This window comes from Gekko japonicus, unplaced genomic scaffold (assembly GCF_001447785.1).
Source record: "Gekko japonicus isolate JY-2015 unplaced genomic scaffold, Gekko_japonicus_V1.1 scaffold279, whole genome shotgun sequence".
In the NCBI taxonomy this organism is placed as follows: domain Eukaryota; kingdom Metazoa; phylum Chordata; class Lepidosauria; order Squamata; family Gekkonidae; genus Gekko; species Gekko japonicus.
This window is the reverse complement of record NW_015162485.1, coordinates 1,097,746-1,120,419: the sequence shown is the minus strand read 5'-3', so window position 1 is coordinate 1,120,419 and position 22,674 is coordinate 1,097,746. Positions and strand designations below refer to the sequence as shown.

The 22,674-nt window shown below is 40.9% G+C and overlaps 1 protein-coding gene across 1 annotated transcript in view; it reads left to right on the top strand.

Annotated features, from left to right (window-relative positions):
- GPATCH2 (G-patch domain containing 2) overlaps positions 1 to 22,674 on the top strand; it is a 158,400-nt gene that overhangs the window by 111,167 nt on the left and 24,559 nt on the right. The window contains exon 9 of the mRNA XM_015405928.1: positions 18,978 to 19,060. Within this exon, the coding sequence (XP_015261414.1) occupies positions 18,978 to 19,060 (83 nt within the window). The remainder of the gene's footprint in view (positions 1 to 18,977; positions 19,061 to 22,674) is intronic.

The window sequence follows — 22,674 nt, the reverse complement described above, 5'->3', positions numbered from 1 at the left end:
AAATGAACAAACCTGACAATCTGCCAGACTTCTTCCTCCAATGATGGGCCATGGTTTGCCATTACATTGTCGTCGTATATCTAATGACTGAGCACTGTAATTAGTGTACTGTCAGAAATTCCATCCTTATGCTCTTCTGAGGTTACTTTTTTATTACCGGAGGGGGGTGTTTGTGTGTGTGTATCTGCATGCCTGGAAGTCATGGCATATTCTAGCGACCCCTACTGAGGGCTTGGACATTTTTCAGAGAGGTGGCTTGGTAGCTTGCCTCTGTGTTCTGAGCCCTGGTGTTCCTTGGAGGACTCCCTTCCAATTACTTGGCAGGGTTGGCCCTGCTCAGCTTCTGAGATCTGATGAGGTCAGGCTTGCCTGAGCTATCCAGGTCAGGGCTCTCCTCTGGGGTTACTTGAAGCCATTGGTGGTATTGCTTGTAGACTAGATGTGAGTTTTTAAGGTGACTAGTCCTTGCCATTCCTTGCTAACTATGTTTGGATGGATTTGAATATCAGACAAGTATTAGCGCCTAGTATGCAGCCTGCATAAGGGATTTCATGCTTTTCCCATTTTCCAGCCCCAGAGTTGTGGAAAACAGTTTACACTTTGCCAAGATAGCAGCTGTCAGAATGACATCTGTAGACATTCGAAGTGAAACTAGCATTACATGCAGACACTTACTGTGTACACCACTGCCAAACAACAATGCTATAAAGTTTGCTATGAAAGATGTGTCAGATTTCTGACACTGATTTAATGGAAGAGTCAGACAAATTCAGCATTAGGGACCCCCACTTTGTCTAATTTTCCATAAACAACTGCTTAATTTAAGAATGAAATACGAACTTCTTCCAAAATTAACAAGGAGCCCATAGGTGCCTGAGGAAATGTCATATAATTTGCCCATTCTGAATATGAAACATTCAAGTTCTGTTTTAGTTCATTGTAAGGTGCTATCCATAAGGAGTGTCTTGGTATCTCTGGACAGAAGCCTGTCATTCCAGCAGTATAGTATAGCATGTATAGCATGTAACAAGTAATGCTGGGAGGTTTTGTCTGGTTATCCTCTCAATAAATTGTGGATTTTCTACCTTTCAATTGAAGCAGTTGTGGTAACTGCCTCAGAGTTATTCTGTGAACAGAAATCCATTATGTGAATGGCAGTAGAAGGGCACAGTATATCATCATATGGGCTGCACATATAACATGTGGAAGACTGTTCATTTTTGCATCAGTAATTTTAGAATTATAGGATAATATAACTAGACAATGCTGCATTTCAAGGAACTTGTTCTATATCAACCATCTGAGTCTTTAGCCATTTTAATTTCCTTTTCTATGTTTTTGTGCCTGCAGAAAACAAATCTTCACTGCTCTCATGGTTTTATACCTTCCTCCTTGATTTTTTTTTAAATTTTTGTTTTTTTCCTCATTATTCTCAATGTAGTTTCATCTATTTCGGTCATCTGTAAAGTGGCAGAAAAGAAATGCACACCTTGTGATCTATTACCACCCTTCCTTTTCAAGACATTAGTCTGCTTTTAAAGTGTGTGTTAAAATTTTCATAATAGGATTTAAAACAAAATTTAAAAGCAGACTGCTATCTTTAAAAAAGTGTGGTACTAGATCACAAGATACGCATACATATATAGTATCTGTACAATATTCCACAGAATAGTCTGCTTTTAGGAATCAATGAATACTGAGGATTATTTTAAAATCTGGAATTAAGGCTGGGAATATTCAGTCACTTTTTATACCATCCAGAGTACACAGCATCCAGGTACGATATTTTAATTCCTTCCTTCATTCATTATATGCTACTTTACCTTCATTTTACATAGAAAATTGCTTGCCAGACTATACAAATAAATGTCTGTATAGGGTTTTTAAAAATATATTGTTTTTGGAAGGAACGATTTCCTACAATGATAGGAGCGACAGTCATCTATCCACATTCTTCTCTTCCCATTATTTTCTGAAGATGTGAGCAGTATCTGAAGAAGTGAGCAGTGACTCACGAAAGCTCATACCCTGCCACATACTGGTCTCTTGCTCTTTTCTGCTGCTACAGACAGACTTACACGGCTACTCATCTTGATCTATCACCTTGCATTATTTTCTTGACAAGCAACCCCATCCAGTGTCTTCCTGAGAACTACTATACTTTTAGCCTTAGCATTATGAAACACAAACTGTGTGCAAGATGGAAATCTTAAGGAGTGAGTATATTGTATAAAAATGAATGCAGTTTTGTTATTGAGGTCCAGTGCATACTTGTGAAGCAGCTGCATTTGCCAGGCATATACCACATGGTTCCTGTTTGAACACTGTACAGAGGAGATGCTTCTCTGTAAACCCACAGGGAGGGTAGTAAACATGAGTCATGGGACTGTGATTGGCAGCCTCGTGGCATATATCCACCACACATTTACAGATATGTATCCCTTTCACACTATATAATATTGCCAAAACTGACAAACATGGCAAATCAATCTGTCTGCATCATGTGAATCTACCCAGATGTTGGGCCCAGGGAGAGCACTCACATTCTGTTAAAGAGAGTACGGTCAACTTGGCATACACTCTTTTTCATTGACAATGGAAAATGACATGTTTAAGAACTTACAAAGAAACTTAATTCTTCAAAGCCTTCACAAGATGTATCTCATTTCGTACCAACAGCTGTTGTCCAATCCCAGATCATTTTTGCATTTGTAATGTCAGCCATATCAACTTCCTAGACAAAGATTTTATATTGTAAATAAAAATTAACAAACAAACTGTATTGATCTGGGAGTCCTGGAGCCAAAACATTCTTGACCTTCCATCTCCTAAACTTAATGTAATCAGATGCCGTTAAAGAATACATAACATACTAGAGGCTGGCGGGGGATCATGAATTTGAATGCTGTTAAGACAGCACAAATCATACTCCAAGCAATGCAGAGCTTATTCTACTACACTCAAGCATATTCACTGATAAAAGTATTAAGACAAGGATTTCCAAGCACTTCCTCCCCTCTCACCCCTTGCTTGCCCAGACATATGGAGTAAGGTGCAGTTTGAGAAATGTTTCACTTCTCAGAATTCTCTCTTACACACAACTAATCAGAGAGAATAGGTCTATCAAGAGGTATTAAGCAATAATACCTAGCTGGAAACATCCATGTTAAGAGACAGCTTGAGACAAACATAGTCTTTCCCAGGATTTTTCTCATGTGTTCCATCACTAAAACGTATTGAATAAGCTATGTCTTGACCATGCTGTTTCTGAGCTGTAGCTCTTCTTTCTTTGCTCTTTCCCAGGAAAAATCAGGATTCCTACACTGGCATACTTTCAGAGGCATTGTAAAGCCTTTTTATTTAAATAACCTTTTGAGAGTAATTGGTGAACTGCAAACTATGTTGTACAGTTGTGTGCATATGGAAGAGCTAGATTTTAGCTCCATCTCATTTATTATTCTTTATTGTGGGTTTTAATGCATTTTGTACAGTATGCACCTTCCTCCGTAAATCGTCTTAGCTATCATTTGAAGATGGGAAAGGCATAGTATAAATATTTTAATTAATAAATATGCCATTGTTTTCAAATGTTGAGGACTAGCAACATGTTTTGCTTGTGATTCCTCAATGTGATATGGTTAGCTTTTATTAACAGGACCTTCTCCATGCAAAGCACTTGCTTTACCCCTGAGAAAAGACTCCTCCCCTTAATGCTCCTCCACCTTCCCCAAGAAACCTTCTATTCTCAACAACTTCCCAAACATCAGTTACCATTCAGATGTAACACGTATAACAGTAATGGTAGGAGTGGCAAGCTCTTTTTGCAGAAATATTTTGTGTGGAGTGATTTCCACTTGCAAGGTAATATGTTTCCAAGACTCGAAGACCTGACATATGTAATTTTACTTACTAGTTTAATTGTCCGTTTCTTTTGACTCATACTTGATAAGACATTGAATCCTTTTGAAATGAATTTAAAACATTGCATGTACTGTAAACTTCTTTAATATACAACAGCAATCTCTAGAAATGGCTAAAGAGATTCCTTTCATATTCTGAATGAACAGCACAATAGTATTCATTTAAGGAAAGAAAATCTTCTTTTACCAAAACTGCTTTTCTGTCCTTTTTTGAGATTAAGAGCAGAACTCCAGCCATTTTAACATTATCCTGCTGAGACACCTCACATACTAACTCTCATATGAAGCCTGTGGACTAATTGCAGCATCCAGCAGGGATCAAACTAAAGGATTGTACAGCCATCTGCAGGAACACATTGATACTGTGTCAGAACTCTGTTGATGTTTTCATAATATTTCATGATTCCAATTGAGTTAAAGAGTTGTTAATTTTAGCTTAAAACAAAGTACAGAGTAGTGTCAATTTACTGCTTAAAAGAAAGGAGAAAAAAGACTGTGTTAAAGATTTATGAAGATACAGTAAAACAGAAATTTTTCAGATTAACTGTACTAAAATACAGTGTGTTCAGTCTGGCATAACATAGCTGTGAGCACAAGGATTTCAATCCATGGAGCGTGATTTCCCTACCTCCTGCAGCAGCCTGAAATGCCCCCTAAAATCCTGTTCTTGGGGGAGAGAGGACCCTCCAGGAACAGAATCTGGGGGGAGGGCATTTGTGGCTGCTGCAGGAGGGGGGAGGAAGGAAAATCATGTTTCATGGGTATAAATCCTTGTGCCCACAAAAAATACGTTTTAAAAGACACTGCAGACTTGGCCAACCTGAAAAATCAGCAGTGGCTGAACATAGCCTAACTCAAACAGGACATAGTATTTTGTTCCAAGACACTGAAAGGTTGGACAACACTTTCAATTAACATGTCAGATTACACAGGGAAGACATTGAAATTCACAAGCATAAACAGAATTTCAACAGGAAAGAAGAGAGTTTAAAAATAAATAGGACATGGCTTCCTGTCCTGAAAAACACAAAAGGCTTTACATCAGACAATAGCACTACAGATAAGATTAGACTTTCAAAAACCTCCTCAGGAAACAAAAGAACCTCCTCAGGAAAGCTCCTCCATTAGCATGTCCATAGCCTGGGGAACTCCTACAAGACTGACTCAGCCCTACCCACCTTCTGGAGTAGATATAAATATACTGCCTACCATTTTCTTCTCACCTTGACACAGAGAGTATTCCATCTTTCTGTGTTTATACCTCTGAGGATGCCCGTCACAGTTACTGGCGAAACATCAAATTCTACAATGACAAGACCACGGCCACACATCCTGGAAAATCTACAACAACTAATAACCCACAAAAAATGTTAGTCTGTATTCAACCCAGTTGATGTGAGTTTTGCACATATTGCACCAGTGCATCAGAACATTAGGTGGCTACCAGTTAGTTTCCAGGTTTAATTCAACTTGTTAGGTATTACCTTTCGAGTTCTTTATGGGATTCACATACATTTCTAATAGTACACTTTATTAGGTTTTAGGGTATACAGGGGTGAGGGGGAAAAGAGAAACAAAATAACAAGTCTTCTGCATGTAACTCTTCTCCACATATCATTTCACACTACAAAGAGATAGACTGTGAAATTTTAGAAGTTCATAAAGGCTACTTCATATTATATCAGAGAGTTCATATCTTTATATTTCTTTCTCATCCAATCGTAAAAAGGAGTATAGGATTCACATATAGAACCATCTCTCCAATTATGCCCTCCCATGCATTCAGTTGATCAAGAATTTTGAAGGTTCGTTTCTTTCAAAGAAGTAAAATTGGTGACTGTTCATTCTAGATCTTTTTTCAGTTCGGGATCCCACCTTGTAAAGCCGCTTGCAAAACATTTGGTTTTAAGGAAGTTTTGTAAAGCAAAGCCTTTTATTGATTTTAATGTACTTATGTTTGTTGAGTGTGGCCCACTAATTGGAAAGGGGGAATTCATCTTTATCTGATGTTTTAATACTATTGTTGTTCTACTTTATTTTCAATGCAATCCTAAACAGAGTTATTTTAGTCAAAGACTGATTTTTTTCAGATTTTGCATTAGGAAAGCTATTTCAGAAGGGTTTCTGATCATTTAAGAGCTCTTAATCAGTGCAATTTCCAGGAGATGCAGTTTTTCCATGACTGCATAACTACTAGTAGTTGAATAATTTGTTCTCCTAAGAGTTCATAAAGAAAATGAGTTTCTGCCCTGACCTAGATAGCCCAGGCAAGCCCGATCTCATCAGATCTTGGAAGCTAAGCAGTGTCGACTCTGGCAAGTACTTGGATGGGAGACCTCCTTGGAATACCAGCCATTGGAAGGCAGGGGCAGGTTTTATTCAGCCACCTCTCTGAAAATCCTCCAGGCCCTCAGTAGGGGTCAGTCACCAGTGGTCGCCATGACTTCCAGGTGCGCAAACACACAAACATGCACATTTGAAAGACAGTTCCTGACATTTTTAAAATTTAGCTAAATAAAAAAGAAACACAACATCAGCCTTACCTGTCATTCATGCAGTGCTCAACTACCATACACGGTACATCAATGTATATAAAAGGAAGTCCCGTCACCATAAAATCAACACCCAGGCCAAACCACTGGACCTAGAGACACCAAATTTGGGGAGAGTGCTCCTACCGTGGCGTAGGTGCTCGCTAAGAAGGGATTTTTAGAAATTCGAACCCTAAGTGGGTCAAAAGGGGGGAAATGTGCTCCCCCCATTGATTCCTATGCGGCTGCCAGGCAGCTGCCTCTCTACACCCCCACTCTCTGATTGGTCAACTGCAGAGCTCAGTGTTCTGAGGTTAAAAAACCAACAGTTACAGGGGACTGTAGAGAGCTAATAACAGCTGAGGAAATCAGGAGTGGCCAAGAACCACCTATGAGGTGAAGCAAAGCTGCTGGCCCAGCCTCTCTGATAGCTTCTAACACACTCCCTCCTCCTCCTACACTGGTCAGGCAGCTGCCTGTCAGGTGTAGGAGAGGAGGTGGGATGGTTTCTAACACACTCCCCCCACCTCCTACACCTAACAGGCAGTTGTCAGGTGCAGCCCCACCTCCAAAGTGGCTTCCCCCTCCCCCTCCTACACTGGATAAGCAGCTGCCTGTCAGGTGTAGGAAAGGAGGTGGGATGGCTTCCAACACACTCCCCCACCTCCTACACCTAACAAGCAGTTGTCTGTCAGGTGCAGAAGCGGTTGCAGGGTGCTTAAAGCTACAAGGGAGCCTGCTCCAGCAGTAATGCCTTAGTGATCCTGCCAGCCCTGCCTCCACAGTGGCTTCTAATACTCCTCCCCGCTCCCCATCCTACACTGGACAGGCAGCTGCCTGTCAGGTGTAGGAGAGGAGGTGGGATGCTTACAGCCACCAGGGAGGTTTGCTTAGCAGGATTGCCTTAGCACTGCTGCTGGCCCAGCCTCCCCGATGCCTTTAAATACAATCCCCCCCCCAACACTAGACAGGCCAGTGTCTGTCAGGTGTAGGAGCAGGGCCAGGGTATGAATGTTTATGGGGAGATAGTAAAGGACATTTCTCGAAGCCATTTCGATGTGTGCCTCCCTCATGAACCTGAAGAAATGTCCTTTACTTTCAGAGCGGCTTACAAACTCCTTTCCCTTCCCCTCCCCACAACAGACACCCTCACATCACCACTCCCTTACATCACCACCCTTACATCACCACTCCCTCACACCAACTCCCCCTCACACCTCTCACCTCTTACTGCCCCCAAGAAAGCTCCTGGAAAACATCGAGCCAGATACACCAACACTACATGGAGGAGGCAACTTAGGAATGCGGCAAAGACATTTGCACATAGCACTCCTGCAGGGCACTGAGCTGCACAGGCCAAGTACCAGCAAAATCACCCTGAGGTGCTCAGAACAACACAGTCTCCATATGAGCAAAACAATCCAAGAACACAAATAGAGAGGCCATCACTTTCTTGGAAGGTAGCAGGAGTTGACTTAAGAGACGACTGCTTCTTAAATGGACAGTTCTATGTGGCCTGCTCCACAGTGAGCTCATCAAGCAGCCTGGTGATCCTAGCACCTGAGGGCTGAACCACCAATGTGGTCTAGAGAGAGGTCCTTCGGTAGAGAAAAAACAAGTACGTATGTCTCACTTCATTTCTTACACTACAATCTTCTCTGTTAGAATTCCTACAAGAAATGTCACATTTCAGATTTCACATCATCAGTATTTTAACTGGATTTACAGAACTTAAATACCGTAGCAAAGTACGGGTAGCAGGCTAGTTTATTTATAAGATAAAGACATTGGTTTCAGTGTAACTTACTTTGGAAGAAAATATATTAGAGTTCCCCGACAACATATAGGCTTGGATCTAGACACACTCCAGGATTTCTCTTGTGGATTGTGACTTTCTCACATCCTCCCTCCTGTGGCAGCCTAAAATGTCCCCCAGAATAAGAATGAGAGGCATTTCGTGTGGCTGCAGGGGTGGGGTGGGGATCAAACTCGACAAGCGAAAATCTTTGCACCCTCAGAAATGGTATTTTGGAATCCAAGCCATAACCTGGGAAGTGTATGACTGAAGAAAGGTAGAATGTGGGACACAATAATTGCACTCAATATTGAAGCCAATTAGACAGTAACAAAACAAGCATATCAAGTGTCCGGATTTTTTAAATATTGCGTCTTGGATGTCAATTTTAAATTACTGAACGCTTGAAGATGTTCATATTTCCTGTGATTCTTCTCAGAGGGGTTGTGACCTATAAAGCCTATAAATGGGATCCAGCAAGGCTGTGCTGTCTTATCGATTACTGCAATGTATTTTACTTGCGAACAGGGTGTTTGGAATGCCTTGGCCACAGCTTTAACATATGAAGTACTGTTCTTCTGCATGCCACTATCATACTGTCATTTGTGTGAAAGCTGTAGGATTACCCCCACTGCTAGATTGCTTTAGTGCGGGGAAGAACTTGTCAAGGTTCTTGTTTTGTTTTTTAAGAATTGATCTCATGGCACTTCCTCCACAAAGAGAATCTCTCTGAAGGAGAATAATATGTGAGAGTTTGTTTTTCTGCAAAATACATGTGTTAGAAAACCAAGTCCTGGGAGTTGCTGGAAGAACAAGGCTTTGTACCAGCTTAATACATGGTGAAGCATATGGTTGAGTTCCCTACATCATGATAGTGGTTTGGTTTTAATAACTAACTTTTTCTTCTTCTTCTGATGCACAAAGACTTTCTCAGTCAAAGGAAATCTTTCTGTAGTGGAATAAAAATAGCAGAAGATGGTCACTGGATCCAACCTGGGCTCCATGTAGGACAGATGCCCTATGAAATGGCCCTTTGTAACCTATAAAAATTTAGTAAGGGGAGTAGTAGGGTTCCAGATAAGTAAACTAAATGCAGGTTCTAAAGCGAAAACAATCATGCCACAATACTTAAAAATGAAGATAACTGCAGTGGAGGGCAGGATATAAATCCATAAATAAATAAATAAATTCCTCGCCCCCTCTTAAAGGAGAACAAGGTCCTGGACTAGCAGATGGTCTCACCTAGAAACAATTCTTTTTTCGTTAGATTCTTAAAATGATAGCAGTACCCTTATGCTAGCTTTCACTTAGAGAATTTTTAAGCATTTTAGACCATAGTGTTTGAAACAGCTGTTTCAGATATCTGTTTGCCATGCAACATAATAAGGTGTGAAATTGTAAGGAAAGCAGACTTTCAACAGAGAGAAGAAAGCAAAGGAAATGTCAGTGTAAACTATCAAATGCAACATATATTAGTAAATCAGCTTTAAAAATTACTTGATTACAAGGCAATCCCTGCTAATAGTCCATTTCTATTTACCATAAATTCTTTTCTGACTTCCCTCTTCTAATATCATCCCTTATACACCAATATTTTAAAAATTAAACAAAGGAGAGAAAGCAAGTTCTAAATCACAAAGGAATGGGGTTTTTTAAATGTAGCAACGGCTTTATTCCCCAGTGTGTTCTGTCGTTGCTGCTGTTTGTTCACTTAACCAGAAAAGGCAAGATAATAACAAATAAAAAAATGTTTGGCCTACTAGTATAAGTTCACACCAGTCTGGCTTTTGCAGCCCTTTTCCTTCCCTTTGCCTCTGCTGTGACACTTGCAGGCCCGCTTCACTGTTGTGCAGCTGATGCCCTGTCCAGGCTTATATTTTTCCTAGTGACAGTGAGTGTTCTTGCCAAATGCCAGGGACCATAGTCACATCTGTTTGTCTCCCAAGCTTGTCTGAGGCTGCTCAGGAACACTTTTTATCCAGAGGGCAGCTTTAACTAGGCCTAATACTCTGGAAAGCTCTCTTTGTAAATGCATACAATGAGGCGACAAGTTCCTGTTGTCTTTCCTTTAAAAATTATTCCCTTTGACACTACTTGCTCGAATCCCTGTCACCAGCACATCAACAGCCAAGTTTTCAGGCAAGGTGGTCTTAACAAGTTCTATCCCCCACTGCCAAACAACATGCCTAGCTTCCTGGCAGAACACTATTTATAAAATGATAGCTTGCAGCAAGCTATGGATAAGTGAGAAGAACCAGGGAAATAGCCATTTGTAATCTTCAACTCTGTATCTTCGTATTAAGGAGCATATAAGCAGATTGTTTACCAAAAAAAAAGGAGCATATAAGCAGGGATAATCATAGTTGGCTGTGTCCCATTTCAGGAATGTATAGTGCAGTCCTCAGCAGAGTTACAGCCTATTAAGTCCCAAATGTAGTAGAATAATAATAGTAACAAGCCTAATCAATCAAATATTCCTGTGGTTGCTCCTCCCCCCGCCACGTAAATATTTAGTAATGGTCCTCACATTTTATGCATCTCCAAGGCCCTTTGAATGAACTTGTGCATGCTTTCTTGTGATTGGCTTAACAATGCATATGAAAGGCTCTGTGAAAAGCAATACTGCTTGACAATATTCTCATCTATTTCATAGTCCACCTTAAACTTGGAGCGACTTCACTTGCTGCAACTCATGGTGAAAATAAGATGCTCTGGTGGGCTTGCTTTCCATTCCACCCCACACACTGAAATTCTTAACATCTCCCAGATGTGTGGGCTTTAGATTCAGGAGCAGCTGAGACAACTCTTTGCAGTAAGCATGCCAGGTTCCCTTTTTGCCCATAATAACTCACGAAAGAAGCAGAATGTCAAATCCTCTTGTACATCCACTATTCACCACAAGCTGTTAGTATGCTGAGTAGTCCTTAGTGTTAAGATAGTAGGTTTGAGCAAATCTAATTGATCTTGTTTTGAAGGGGGGGGAGGATTTTGGATTATGTTAGAAGCTGTTTTCTTGTTTAATTTCTTGATAAAATTGCTTAATTGTTTGCCGCATGCAAGAGCACCCTACTGCTTTTCCTCAGAACAGCAGGAAAACAAAAATTGCTCTCACCTTGGCTAGTGATCAAAATGAACACAGTTGCCTCTCAGATATTTATTGATTTTAAATTAAAAAGTAACTCTTACATTCAGCACAAAGGGTGACAACAGTAACAAAGTAGTCTTTATGTAGTGTTGTGTGTTTTAACACTACTGAATGTGCTGATGGAGAAGTGAGGATCCAAATTCCATAATCTAACTGATCAATAATCTAGACATCTCAATGCAATGTAACAAATAATCAATTTGAGCAGAATTACTCAAGCACAGCTAGCTGTTATTCCTGGATCTAGGGTCTTTAGGTTCAGTTGGCCGACTTTATTAATTTTTATCTTTCATCCTACTTAAATACTTGTTTTCCTTCTTTCCTATTCCTTCTCAGGGTTCCTTCATTATAGCAGCCCTGACAAATGCTACATTCTATTACAGTGTGTGCTGTGCCCAGAAATCTTTTATTATCCATGATCCTGCATTATGATTCCAGGAAAGCTGCTATGCATACAGGAGAGGCAGGGAAGCTTAATATGTCTTTTTGTAAAGTATTATTTATTATTTTATTATTTTTCAAATTTATATTCCGCCCTCCCCGCAAATGGGCTCAAGGAATATTACATTAGAGTTCATACGTTCTTCATCTACAGATCTACTTGACTTTAATAAATCTGCATGTCTCATGATACGGAAGTTTCAAATGATTTACATTTCAAGTTAGACATCCTCTGGGTGTGGTTTTGTTGTTATATGTATGAAAATACAGCAAGCCACTGCTTTATTTTCTGAAGGAACACTAAGCACAATATAGTCAGTCTTCTATGACCCCACCCATCCAAAGGTTGCATGGGGCACTACTTGATTCCCCCCCCCCAAGAAGCATGCATCTGCCAATGCCACCTCTAAAACAAAACCTTCCTCTGACCCTATGTAAAGGTTGCTGGGGGCAGCAATGTCAATAAATATACAGAAGGCCTTTCTTGATTTGAAGGATGTGAGAGAAACCGTTTCTAAGAACATAAGAGACGCCAATGTTGGATCAGGCCAAAGGCCCATCCAGTCCAACACTCTGTTACACAGTGGCCAAAATATACCAGGTGCCATCAGGAGGTCCACCAGTGGGGCCAGGACATTAGAAGCCCTCCCACTGTTGACCCCCCCCCCAAGCACCAAGAAGACAGAGCATCACTTGCCCCAGAGTCCCTATCTATACCTTGTGGCCACTGATGGACCTCTGCTCCATATGCTTATCTAATATTCCTCAACCATCTCTCACTCCCTGGCCTGGCAGGAGCTGCTAACTTAGGTTTTAACACCTGGCTAGAAAAAGAATATACCCCAAAACCTAGACCACCACACAATTTTAAGGATCTTTTAAACAAAATGACAGGGCCCCAATTCAAGAAAGGCTAGGATGAAGGCAGAGGCAGGAAATTAGTAGAATAATCAGAAAAAAAATTATTGAAAGGATCAGTGAACGCACACACAGTCAGATTAATGTTCAGATATATGCACTAAGCAGCAATACTAAAAAGCCCACCAATTCTCATTCCCAGTGTGCAGTGGGTATCGCAGAGAATACAGTAAAGTTTTAAAGAGTGGGAAAAGAAAAGAGAAAGGGCAGCAAGGAAGTGGGAGGATGCTGCACTGGGATGTTGATTTAGGGTGGCATACAGAATTCTGAGGTCGGAAGATCTAGGTAAACCTGAGACCCACATCAGCCTGAAGGTAAGAAAGGCGTCCTGGTAGTTACACAGCAAGGGTGCCAAATGGGACTCCAGGCTGGGTTTCCACCATTAAATCTAACAAAGGTTGTGAGGGTAAAGCACATAGAGCAGGACTGGGAAGAAGCAGGAGTTGAACTTCTGAGTGTCCCCAAGCACATTTCCAAGATTGAGCACATATAGAAATGGAGAAGGCAGCTGTTGTTAAATGGGTTCGGCAATAATAGAAACAAGTTTGCTTTCTGAAAGGTTGGAGGAAAGTGAAGATGCCTGAAGTAAGCCTCCAGATTAGCTGAGAGGGAAAGAAGGAGGAAGGCTTGAGGCAGAGAAGAGGTTTTATTAGGTACATTTTAAATTGTTAGGCACCTTGGTGGCCCTTGCCAGGGCAGAAAGGCAGCATACAATTTTTAAGTAAATAAATAAATTGAGAGCAGTTCTCTAAGCAAATAAGGAGAGCCAGAAGAAAGAGTTCAGACATTACTGCAATAGCCTTCTTTAAGCTGCAGGTTTTGAGATGCCTGGAGGTCTATTCTGCTAGGCTGACCTGAAACTAAGGGACTGGACATAGTGCTTGGTTTAAATTAAAAACAATAACTATGGACCTGACTGTGCTTGGTTGATTCATCTTGCCATTTTGTACCAAGGCTTTATGTTTCTGTGGTTGAGCTAGCTGGCCAGTGTACCACATGACTGAAACTCAGGGGAGGGTGGGTGGGTATTTTTTTCCCCTGGGCAACCTAACCTCTTTTACCTTGTGTGCACATACTCTGTGACTGAGGCTTACCTAATGTTCTTGGTAAACAACCCTTTGTACAAGGGTGGGCAAGATTTATCTAAGATGCCAGGAACAGGTGGGATGATCACAGACTAAAAGAGATAGAGACTGAAGCCACAAACCAGAGGTGGTGTATACAAACAGAAACTATATCTTTTTGAATGACAAATAGTTTTGAAATGTAAAAGATTTGGATTAGCTGGAGTTTAAAATAATACTGGGAGTTAAAATTAATAGAACATAATACTATCAGGATGCTTTCCTTAATATACACATATTACAGGGATGGGGCATGGTTATTGGCATATTTGTCGTACAACTCTTCTGCCAAGGAGGCCACCTGGCATTCATAGTTTTCCATGTCCCTTAATTTTATCTTTGCAGCAATGGTTAAGACAGCAAAGGGACACCAAATCATTCAAGATGCTAAAATCTGAAACAGATTGTGAGGAACTCCCAAATGTTCTGTCTCTGCCTTGGGAGAAATGGGTTATAGAAATAGCAGAAGAAATTGATTATAAGTGTAAAAGAAGGCATACTGATACCAAAAGGAACTCTTAAATTCAAGTGTCCACTAGTGAAATCTAAACTGATTGTGACTACCTGAGAAGGAGATGTTATGCCTCTTAAAACTTAATTTCTATGATGATGAAAAGGGCAGCTTCGATATTAGAAATTGGAGGAAAGGCTGAAGATAAAGCAAGTATCTGTAACAGCCTAAATAGCCCAGGCTAGCTGGAGTTTGTCAGAGCTTAGAACCTAAGCAGGGTTGCTCAGTACTTGAGATGGGAGACCACCAAGGAAGGCTAGGATTGCTATGCAGAGGAAGGCAATCGCAAAACCATCTCTGCTCATATCTTAGCTTGAAAAACCCTATGCAGTGGAACTTCATGGGATTGGCATAAGTTGGTCACAACTTTATGGCACTTTATTATTAATTATTATATAATATCATACCAAGGTCCTGCTAGATCAGATGAGTGATCCATCTAGTCCAGCATTCTGCTTCACACAGTGGCCAAACCACTTCCCTTGGAAAGCCAACAAACAGGGTATAGAGGCCAAGAACTTCCCCTAATGCTGCCTCCCAACACTGGTATTTAGCAATCTGAAGCCCCTGTATATAGAGGTTCCCTTTACATACCACAGCTAGTAGTCATTGATGAACGGAACCAAGTGGCAGATAAGTATTGTCCTGCCTAGACAAGCCTGAACATGCATTGTCCTGTGTTTGATATCAGACACAGACCAACCTAAAACTACTACCTTGAGAACTTTCAAATTTAGGTTGATCTGTTTTATACTGCCAATATTTTAAAAGATATCCAGAGCATTGTATTTTATGAAATGCCATTGAAGGAATTGTTTGTGTGTGAGGCACTTAAAATTGTACAAGACTGAAAAATTTTTACATCTTACTAATTGTAACAGACTGGATCTATTGAGAAATTGGGCAATATTTTTTCATATTTTACATTCATATCTGGATATATACTTCAGATTTCTTTTATCAGTTCAGGGTTTTTTCCCCTGTTCCGAAACTATACTATGTAACCGATTGCAAAGTTTCTTTAAAGAACACATGTTGTGTATGATGTATCTGTCCTGACTTTTTAATTAAAACATTTTTATTTCATACCCTCAACCAAAAAATTGTGAGGTGCCTTACCACAGTTAAAACAATAAAGGAATGAAAGCAAAATAAAGTTGACATCAAAAATCACAGTATAAGAGAAAGCCTAACAATAAAAACAGATGAAATAAATACAGAGCACACAGAAGCAGAATAAGAGCAGAGCAAGGTATAAAAACAACCAGGGCAAAGAATATATTTGCAAAGGCCTAGGAAAATAAAAATGTCTTTGCCTAGCATTTGAAACTCAAGAAGCTCGTCTCCAGACAAAGAGATGCAGGAAGGCAGTTTCAAAGACAAAGGAGAAAAGGCCTAGCCTCTGGTTGTTATATACCTTTCCTGCTCTAAAGCAAGGGCATATAGAGCAGGGTTTTGAAAGATGTTAACTGCCAGGCAGGTTCATATGGGAACAAGTGATCCTTGAGATATCCCAATCACAAGCCATTTAGGGCTTTGGGAAATGTAGAAATATAGTACTTATCTGTAGCATTTTATTAAATGGTTCTATTACTGTGGTGACTATCAAAATTTCAAATTTATTACAGCCAATTGACCAGCAGTACAAAAATAAAATAGTATAATCACAAGCCCAATCTACTTTAAAACCGTAACCATATCCCCAAATTCTAAATCCCAGACAAGAACTTTCCTCAGTCCATGCTTTTTGTTAAAACTTCCACTTATTTATTACTAAAAAACAATATTTTGCTACTACCAAGGTTATTGACTTCTTGGTGTCTTCCAACAATATTTCAGCAGCACAGTATCTGCAAATTTCAGATAATTATTTAAATTGAGAAAGTAAAGGAAATATTAACTGATGTCTCTCTTCAGAATAGTTTACAGTGTAAAAGAATGTGAGTGATTGTTTCAATTTCTTTATCTGAGCATAGACAACATCTTTGATGAATACGCCAGCAGAGATACCTTCCTTGCAGTACATTGGAAGGGATGGCATCAAAACGTGCTCTAGAAAAGACCTATCTGTATTTTTCATACATGATATTAGAGAGATATGGTGCTGCTGCAAATCCAGGCCAAGATTTTAGGTTACTATATATCTTGGGTAAAAGCACTCCATCAGTTTGAGCCTCAATATCAATCAAGTGCTGATGAACCAAAGATTTCGCTTTACTCATATCCATTTCCAAAAGATTTACCGGACATAACCCAATGGTACGTAACTTATCCATTATTCTAATGGACCAGTCCGGGTATGGAGTAGAAGCTAAAAGCAGGGGGTCAGTTCTGTAGGCTTCAGGTGGATTCTCAACCAATAGTAGACTGAGATTATCCAAATTTTCAGTTCCACTCTTGGTATGCCAGCCTCCTGTCTTAACACCACATTAGCTGTACATTTTGGTACATTAAACAGTGCTCTGAGAAACTTAGATTGTACTCTCTCTAGTGTCTTATAATTACTATTATTATTTAAAATTATTTGCATCCCATAGGTAAACTGGGTCAACACTTTGGCAGAAAAAAGCTTTAAAGCTGCCGATACTAAACCTAAGCCCTCATTTCTAAAAAAAAAAATCTAAGCATAGTGTTGGCACTTCTCTCTGCTATATTAATTGCAGATGTGATGTGAGCTGATGGACTGCCATTGTGTGAGAAGGTTATCCCCAGATAGCTGAAAGATTTTATTTACTCAGTGTTCTGACCATTAATTTTCCAATTACATTTATTGTATACTCTATTAAAATGTATTATTTTGGTTTCTGAGTAATTGATAACTAACAATTCATCATCACATAGTCTAATAAATGTATTCAGAGCACATTTTAAATCAATTCTTGTTTGTGAAATAAGAATGGCATCGTCAGCGTACATAAGTATTGGTGCACTTTTCCCTCCCGTAAATTTAGGGGCATTTACGTCTATCCCTTGTAAACACTGGATTAAAGAATTTACGTATATATTAAATAGAAAAGGGGTGAGCAGGCAGCCTTGTCTGACTCCTTTTTGTGAGGGAATGCATTTGGATAGCTTGCTCTCACAGTTATATCTAATTTGTAATTGAGTATTCTCATGTAATTTAATCATCAAGAGTAAAAGACTTTTCTCTATGGTTGAACCTTCTAATTTTGCCCAGGGTTTCCCTCATGAAACAGTATCAAAAGCCGCCTTAAGGTCTACAGATGCAACAAATAGTGAGCCCTTAGCTAATTCTTACATACTTTTGGATAAAATAATCTAAAATGAGGCAGTGGTCCAGAACTGAACGACCTTGGGTGAACCCCGCTTGCTCAATTTCTAAATAATTCTCTTGATCTAACCAGCTACACAATTTCATACATAGATGTTTAGTATACAATTTACAAATGATATTTAGGAGACTAATTGATCTATAATTATTTGAATCAACTGTATTGCTTTTCTTATATATGGGTACAATGATTGGTATTTGGGCAGTTTGAACTATATAGGTAAAAAGATTGGTCAAAATCGGTGCCCACCAATCTATATTTGCTTTTAACAATTCAGCTGGAATAAAATCACTTCCCGGGGCCTTCTCCTTTTTTAATTGATTTATCAGGAGAGTGACTTCTCCAACTGTGACTGGGGGGCATAAAGGAGTATTTTCTAAGGGAATTTCTATCGGGAGCTCGGGAATGTAGAAATATAGTACTTATCTGTAGCATTTCATTGAGTGGTTCTATTACTATGGTGACTATCAAAATTTGAAGCTTTTATGTAATTTGTAGATTCTCTTGTATGAAACATTCAACAGTAGAGTGCTTTTGGCCTGTTGCTTTACCATGTTTCACACTTTGTATGTTTGGACTAGTTGTCAGTTGAATTTAGTAGAAGGTAGATCTTGCGTTTTCCGTAGTGTCTTGGGATGGATTTATCCTAGCAGTAAAGGTTCGATAACTAGACCTAATAAAGATTTGTCAGTTATCTCCAGGTTGGCAGTATAAGAAGGGAGTGGGGCCTCCAAAGGGCTTCAGTCAAAATACGTTTATAGAGTTATGGACAGTGTGGAAAGAAAATGGTTTTGGTTCAGTTTTGTTTTTTAAAATCCTTCAATGCCTAGTGCCCAGGCTTATACAATAAAATAGATTGTCAGTATTTTGGACAAATAGAAGTACTTCTTCACACAGTGACATGGAATAACCCAAGATTTGATGATGTCATTACTTTTATCACTTAAGAGGGTGAAGCAAAAAACAAATGTAAGCATTTAATGTTCAAATTAAGAAAGTCACTGAAAAGAGGACTCTGTCAGAAGTTACCTTAAAAGCTGGTAATGGTCATATAGTAACAAAATGTTATTCTAACACCAGGCATTAGTAGCCCAATGGAATCTTACCACCAGCCTTGTGAACACTTTAGAAATTTAATTTTCTCTGTTTTCTTGCTGGGAGCTCCAGTGTTTCATTTACACTGAGAGTAAAAAAGGTGGTTGGTTTTGAACATTTAAAATATTCCTTTTCCATTACTTATTCTATAAACAGTTCATATGCTGAATGACTTTCAGTAAATTTTCTTGTAATTATTTACAGACAAACAAGTGTCCATTTAGGATCTTTATGCATGGGAGATATCAAACGAAGAAGAAAAGCTGCACCTCTTCCAGGACCCACTGGTAAGCACTTTCACCATGATAACATACCCAAAATTGTAAGTCTGCAAAACAACATGGAGGGAGGTACTGATAATCTGTGGGAGTTAACCTGTATCTAAATAAGCTGTGGACACTTAAGAGAACATTCTGTAACTTGTTTCAGTGGTTGATACAGGGGTTTGTGACAGAAAAGAGATGTATTTAGCACTGAAATCAGTTTTGAGCAGCCAGTGTAACTCATTCCATTTCTTGCTGCTAACTGGCCATGCTCACTTCTCAGTTGCCTCCTGTGAAAATGAATAGCACATTAATTTCCTTAACAACAATACTTCACAATGACCCCCATTACAGACATTCTCATATCCATCATTGTTTGTTTCTTCACCCCTATTTTTCTTTTACACTTAACAACATTCACTGCCTTTAGTATGTTAATTGCTTGTTAATTTTCTGGGAAAGTCTAAGTTGTTTCTAATTTAGTACAGCTCTAGCTTCTTTGCAGCCCCGTGGGAAGAGCTTGAGGTAGTTACCAAAATCAGTGAAATTAAAAATTATTTGATGTGTCTATATGTGCCCCCAAGCCCAAAATCTCAACTGGAGAAGCAACAAACCTAGAAGGAAAAGGTGAGGTAAGTACTGAAATGAGAAGCGATACAAAAGGTGTGCCTAGGCTGACTAACTGTGCAGTCCTATGCAGAGTTACTCCAGTATTACTGAAGTACTGTAATCAATGTGCTTACAGCAGAACTGTGCTGTAAGAAATTTCCTTATCCCACCTCATCCAGATAATTTCAGATCTTCGACGTGGTCTCTGTGCTTCACACCCATGGGATATAGTGCGCACGCGCTGGATCGATAGGCATTGTAGCAAGCTCTTTAACAGATTTTTGCACCCAGACCTCGGGCATGCGCAGGAACCCCACCATGCATGCCCAGAGGGGTAGGCGCGGACATCTTACTGCTGCGTTGGAAAGACCTTTTCTTTGTCGGTCTGATCGGTTCTCCTTTTCTGGCTATTTGCCTCACGGCTCTTCGGATTTTTTCCTCAGTTTATTCTTTTTTCCTTACTCTTTCTTCGTTCGTTCTTCAAAAATCAGGGGAAAAGGGGAAGTTGCTGGTTTACGTCAGTTTGGCCTTCGGGCTCCCCCACCCCCACCCCTTCTTTCTTCTCCGTTTTTTTTTTTTATGGAGAAGAAGTGGGGCTTTTTTGACCGCTGCAAGGGTTGCGGCAGTAAACTCACTACACCTGACCGCCACATTCTCTGTATTTTTTGTTTGGGGGAGTCTCACCGACCTGAGGCTTGCCGGCACTGTGCTAGGTTTTCGAACCAGACACGAAAAAACCGAGCTGCGCGCCTTAAAGTAGCACTACTTGAGTCGGCGTTACATCCTCCCTCAGTGATGGAGTCCGAGAGACCATCGACATCGATGGCTCCGGCATCGAGGCCTCCCTACGACATCAGCCAACCAACATCGAAACCACCGGCATCGAAGGCGCAATCCTCCGCTTCCACTCCAGTGAAGAAGAAGCCCAAGCCAAGTAAGGAGCACAAGTCCGCAAAAAAGGGCTCCTCTAAGTCCTTAAAGATGGCAAAGAAGGGGAAGGTAGCTATGTCTGCACTGGGTGATGCTCCAAAAGTGCCTCTCGCTCCAATGGCAGTATCGACATCGAAGGTACATGCCCCTCCACCAATACCGACCATTCAACTCTTGGACTCCCCTATACAACAACTTGACCATCCTTACTCCGATATCGAGACGGTGCAGCTCCTTAGTCGTCCCATGGATGCAGAGGCTTCTCCCTCTCCTTCCCCGTCGTCAACATCGACGGTGTCAGAGGCTCCCGACATCGATACACGTCGGAATCGACACGCCTCCACCAGCACGCAGTGTCACCCTCCACGTCTGCTTCTTGAACCTTTCGATATCGATGACCAAGATTATAGGGACGGCTCTCAAAGGCAGGCTACCGCTTTGTCTCCAAGACGTACCCGATCCAGAAGTCGATCCCCCCAAGTCTTTCTACCCCCCCACCACCTCTGTCTTGGGATCAACGCCAACTAAGATATCTCTATGGGGGTTATCCACCATCCATGCCATGGTTGACTCCAGCGGGCTATTCTGACTGGGATCGTTACTTGACCCACTCTGCCCACAGATCACGGTCGTCCTACAAATCAAGACCTTCAGCATCTCTGTCTCGTCCTCCGGCCGATGATCCTTCCCACCATAATCCGGAACTCAGTCGTCCTCCCAATCCCCAAGTCGTACCACCAAAGCTTTTAACCAGTCAAACTGAGGTCACTCCGCTTCAAATTCCAGATCAGGACTCCTCTGATTCTGCAGAAGAGGATTCTGATACGGGGGCCTCTAATGCTCACATCACTCCTGACCACAAGTCCCCAAACCAAGCTGTCGCAGATGATCTGCCTATATCCCCATCCGACAATCTCACGTCCTATGCAGACCTCGTCAAAAGAATGGCCCATTCTCTAGGCCTTTCAGTCATTCAACAACAACCACAAGTTACAGATGCCATCTTCGATATCGTGCAGCTGGATACCTCCACTACCATAGCACTGCCCATGTCTACGGCCCTTTTACAAGCTGCAAAAGCACCATGGGAAAAGCCTTCATCAGCCCCAGTGTCAACAAGACGCCTGGACCACATGTATAGAGTCCAGGAGACCGGAGCTGAATTTTTATTCTCCCACCCTCAGCCAAACGTGATGGTTGTTACATCCTCTTCCAAATCAAAACGAACACACTCTGCACCTTCTAACAGGGAAAGTAGAAAATTAGACGTGTTTGGGAGATGCTTCTACTCCACGGGAGTGTTGGGAGTAAAAAACACAAATAACTTAGCTTGCATGAGCAGGTGTCAGTATACTCTCTGGGAAAGGATTTCTGAACTCCTAACTCATCTCCCCGAAGACAAGCTTCAGGCAGCCAGAATTATCCAGAAAGGAAGGCATGGTATTTGCGAAGCAGCAGATCAATACTTCCAAACATTAGACGCTTTCTCAAGAACAATGGCCTCAGTGATAGCTCTAAGGAGGCACTCCTGGCTCCGTAATACCAATCTTCCACAAGATACTAGGTCTTATGTCGAAGACCTCTCCTTTGATGGCCTTGGTCTCTTCAACAGCACTACCGACTCCATACTCCAAGATATGGATAAGCACATAAAGGCCTCTCGCGCTCTAGGGGTTTCATCTTTCATGAGGAAACAATATCGCCCTCGCACTTGGTCTAGGCCCTGGCAAAAGCGCACCCCGAATTGTCAGTCTCCTGACAGACAATGGAGACCATGTACGTCTTCGGGAGGCCAAAAACCCACCTTTCAAAAACCCAGGTTTGGATCTGGACAACAGTTGTCTCGCACCAAGCAGGCAAAGTCTTCCAAGCAGGGCTTTTGACTTTCCTCCCACCGAGTCAGCTCAAACCCGTCTTTCTCCCTTCCTTCACACCTGGCGTCATATCACCATGGACGAATGGATGCTGTCCATCTTGACCCGAGGCTACCGTATCCAATTCCACCAGAAACCCATTACACCTGTCTTCGTCTCCACAACCCCTTCCCCACCTCTCCTAGAAGAAGTGTCCGTCCTTCTGCACAAAGGAGCCATCGAGCC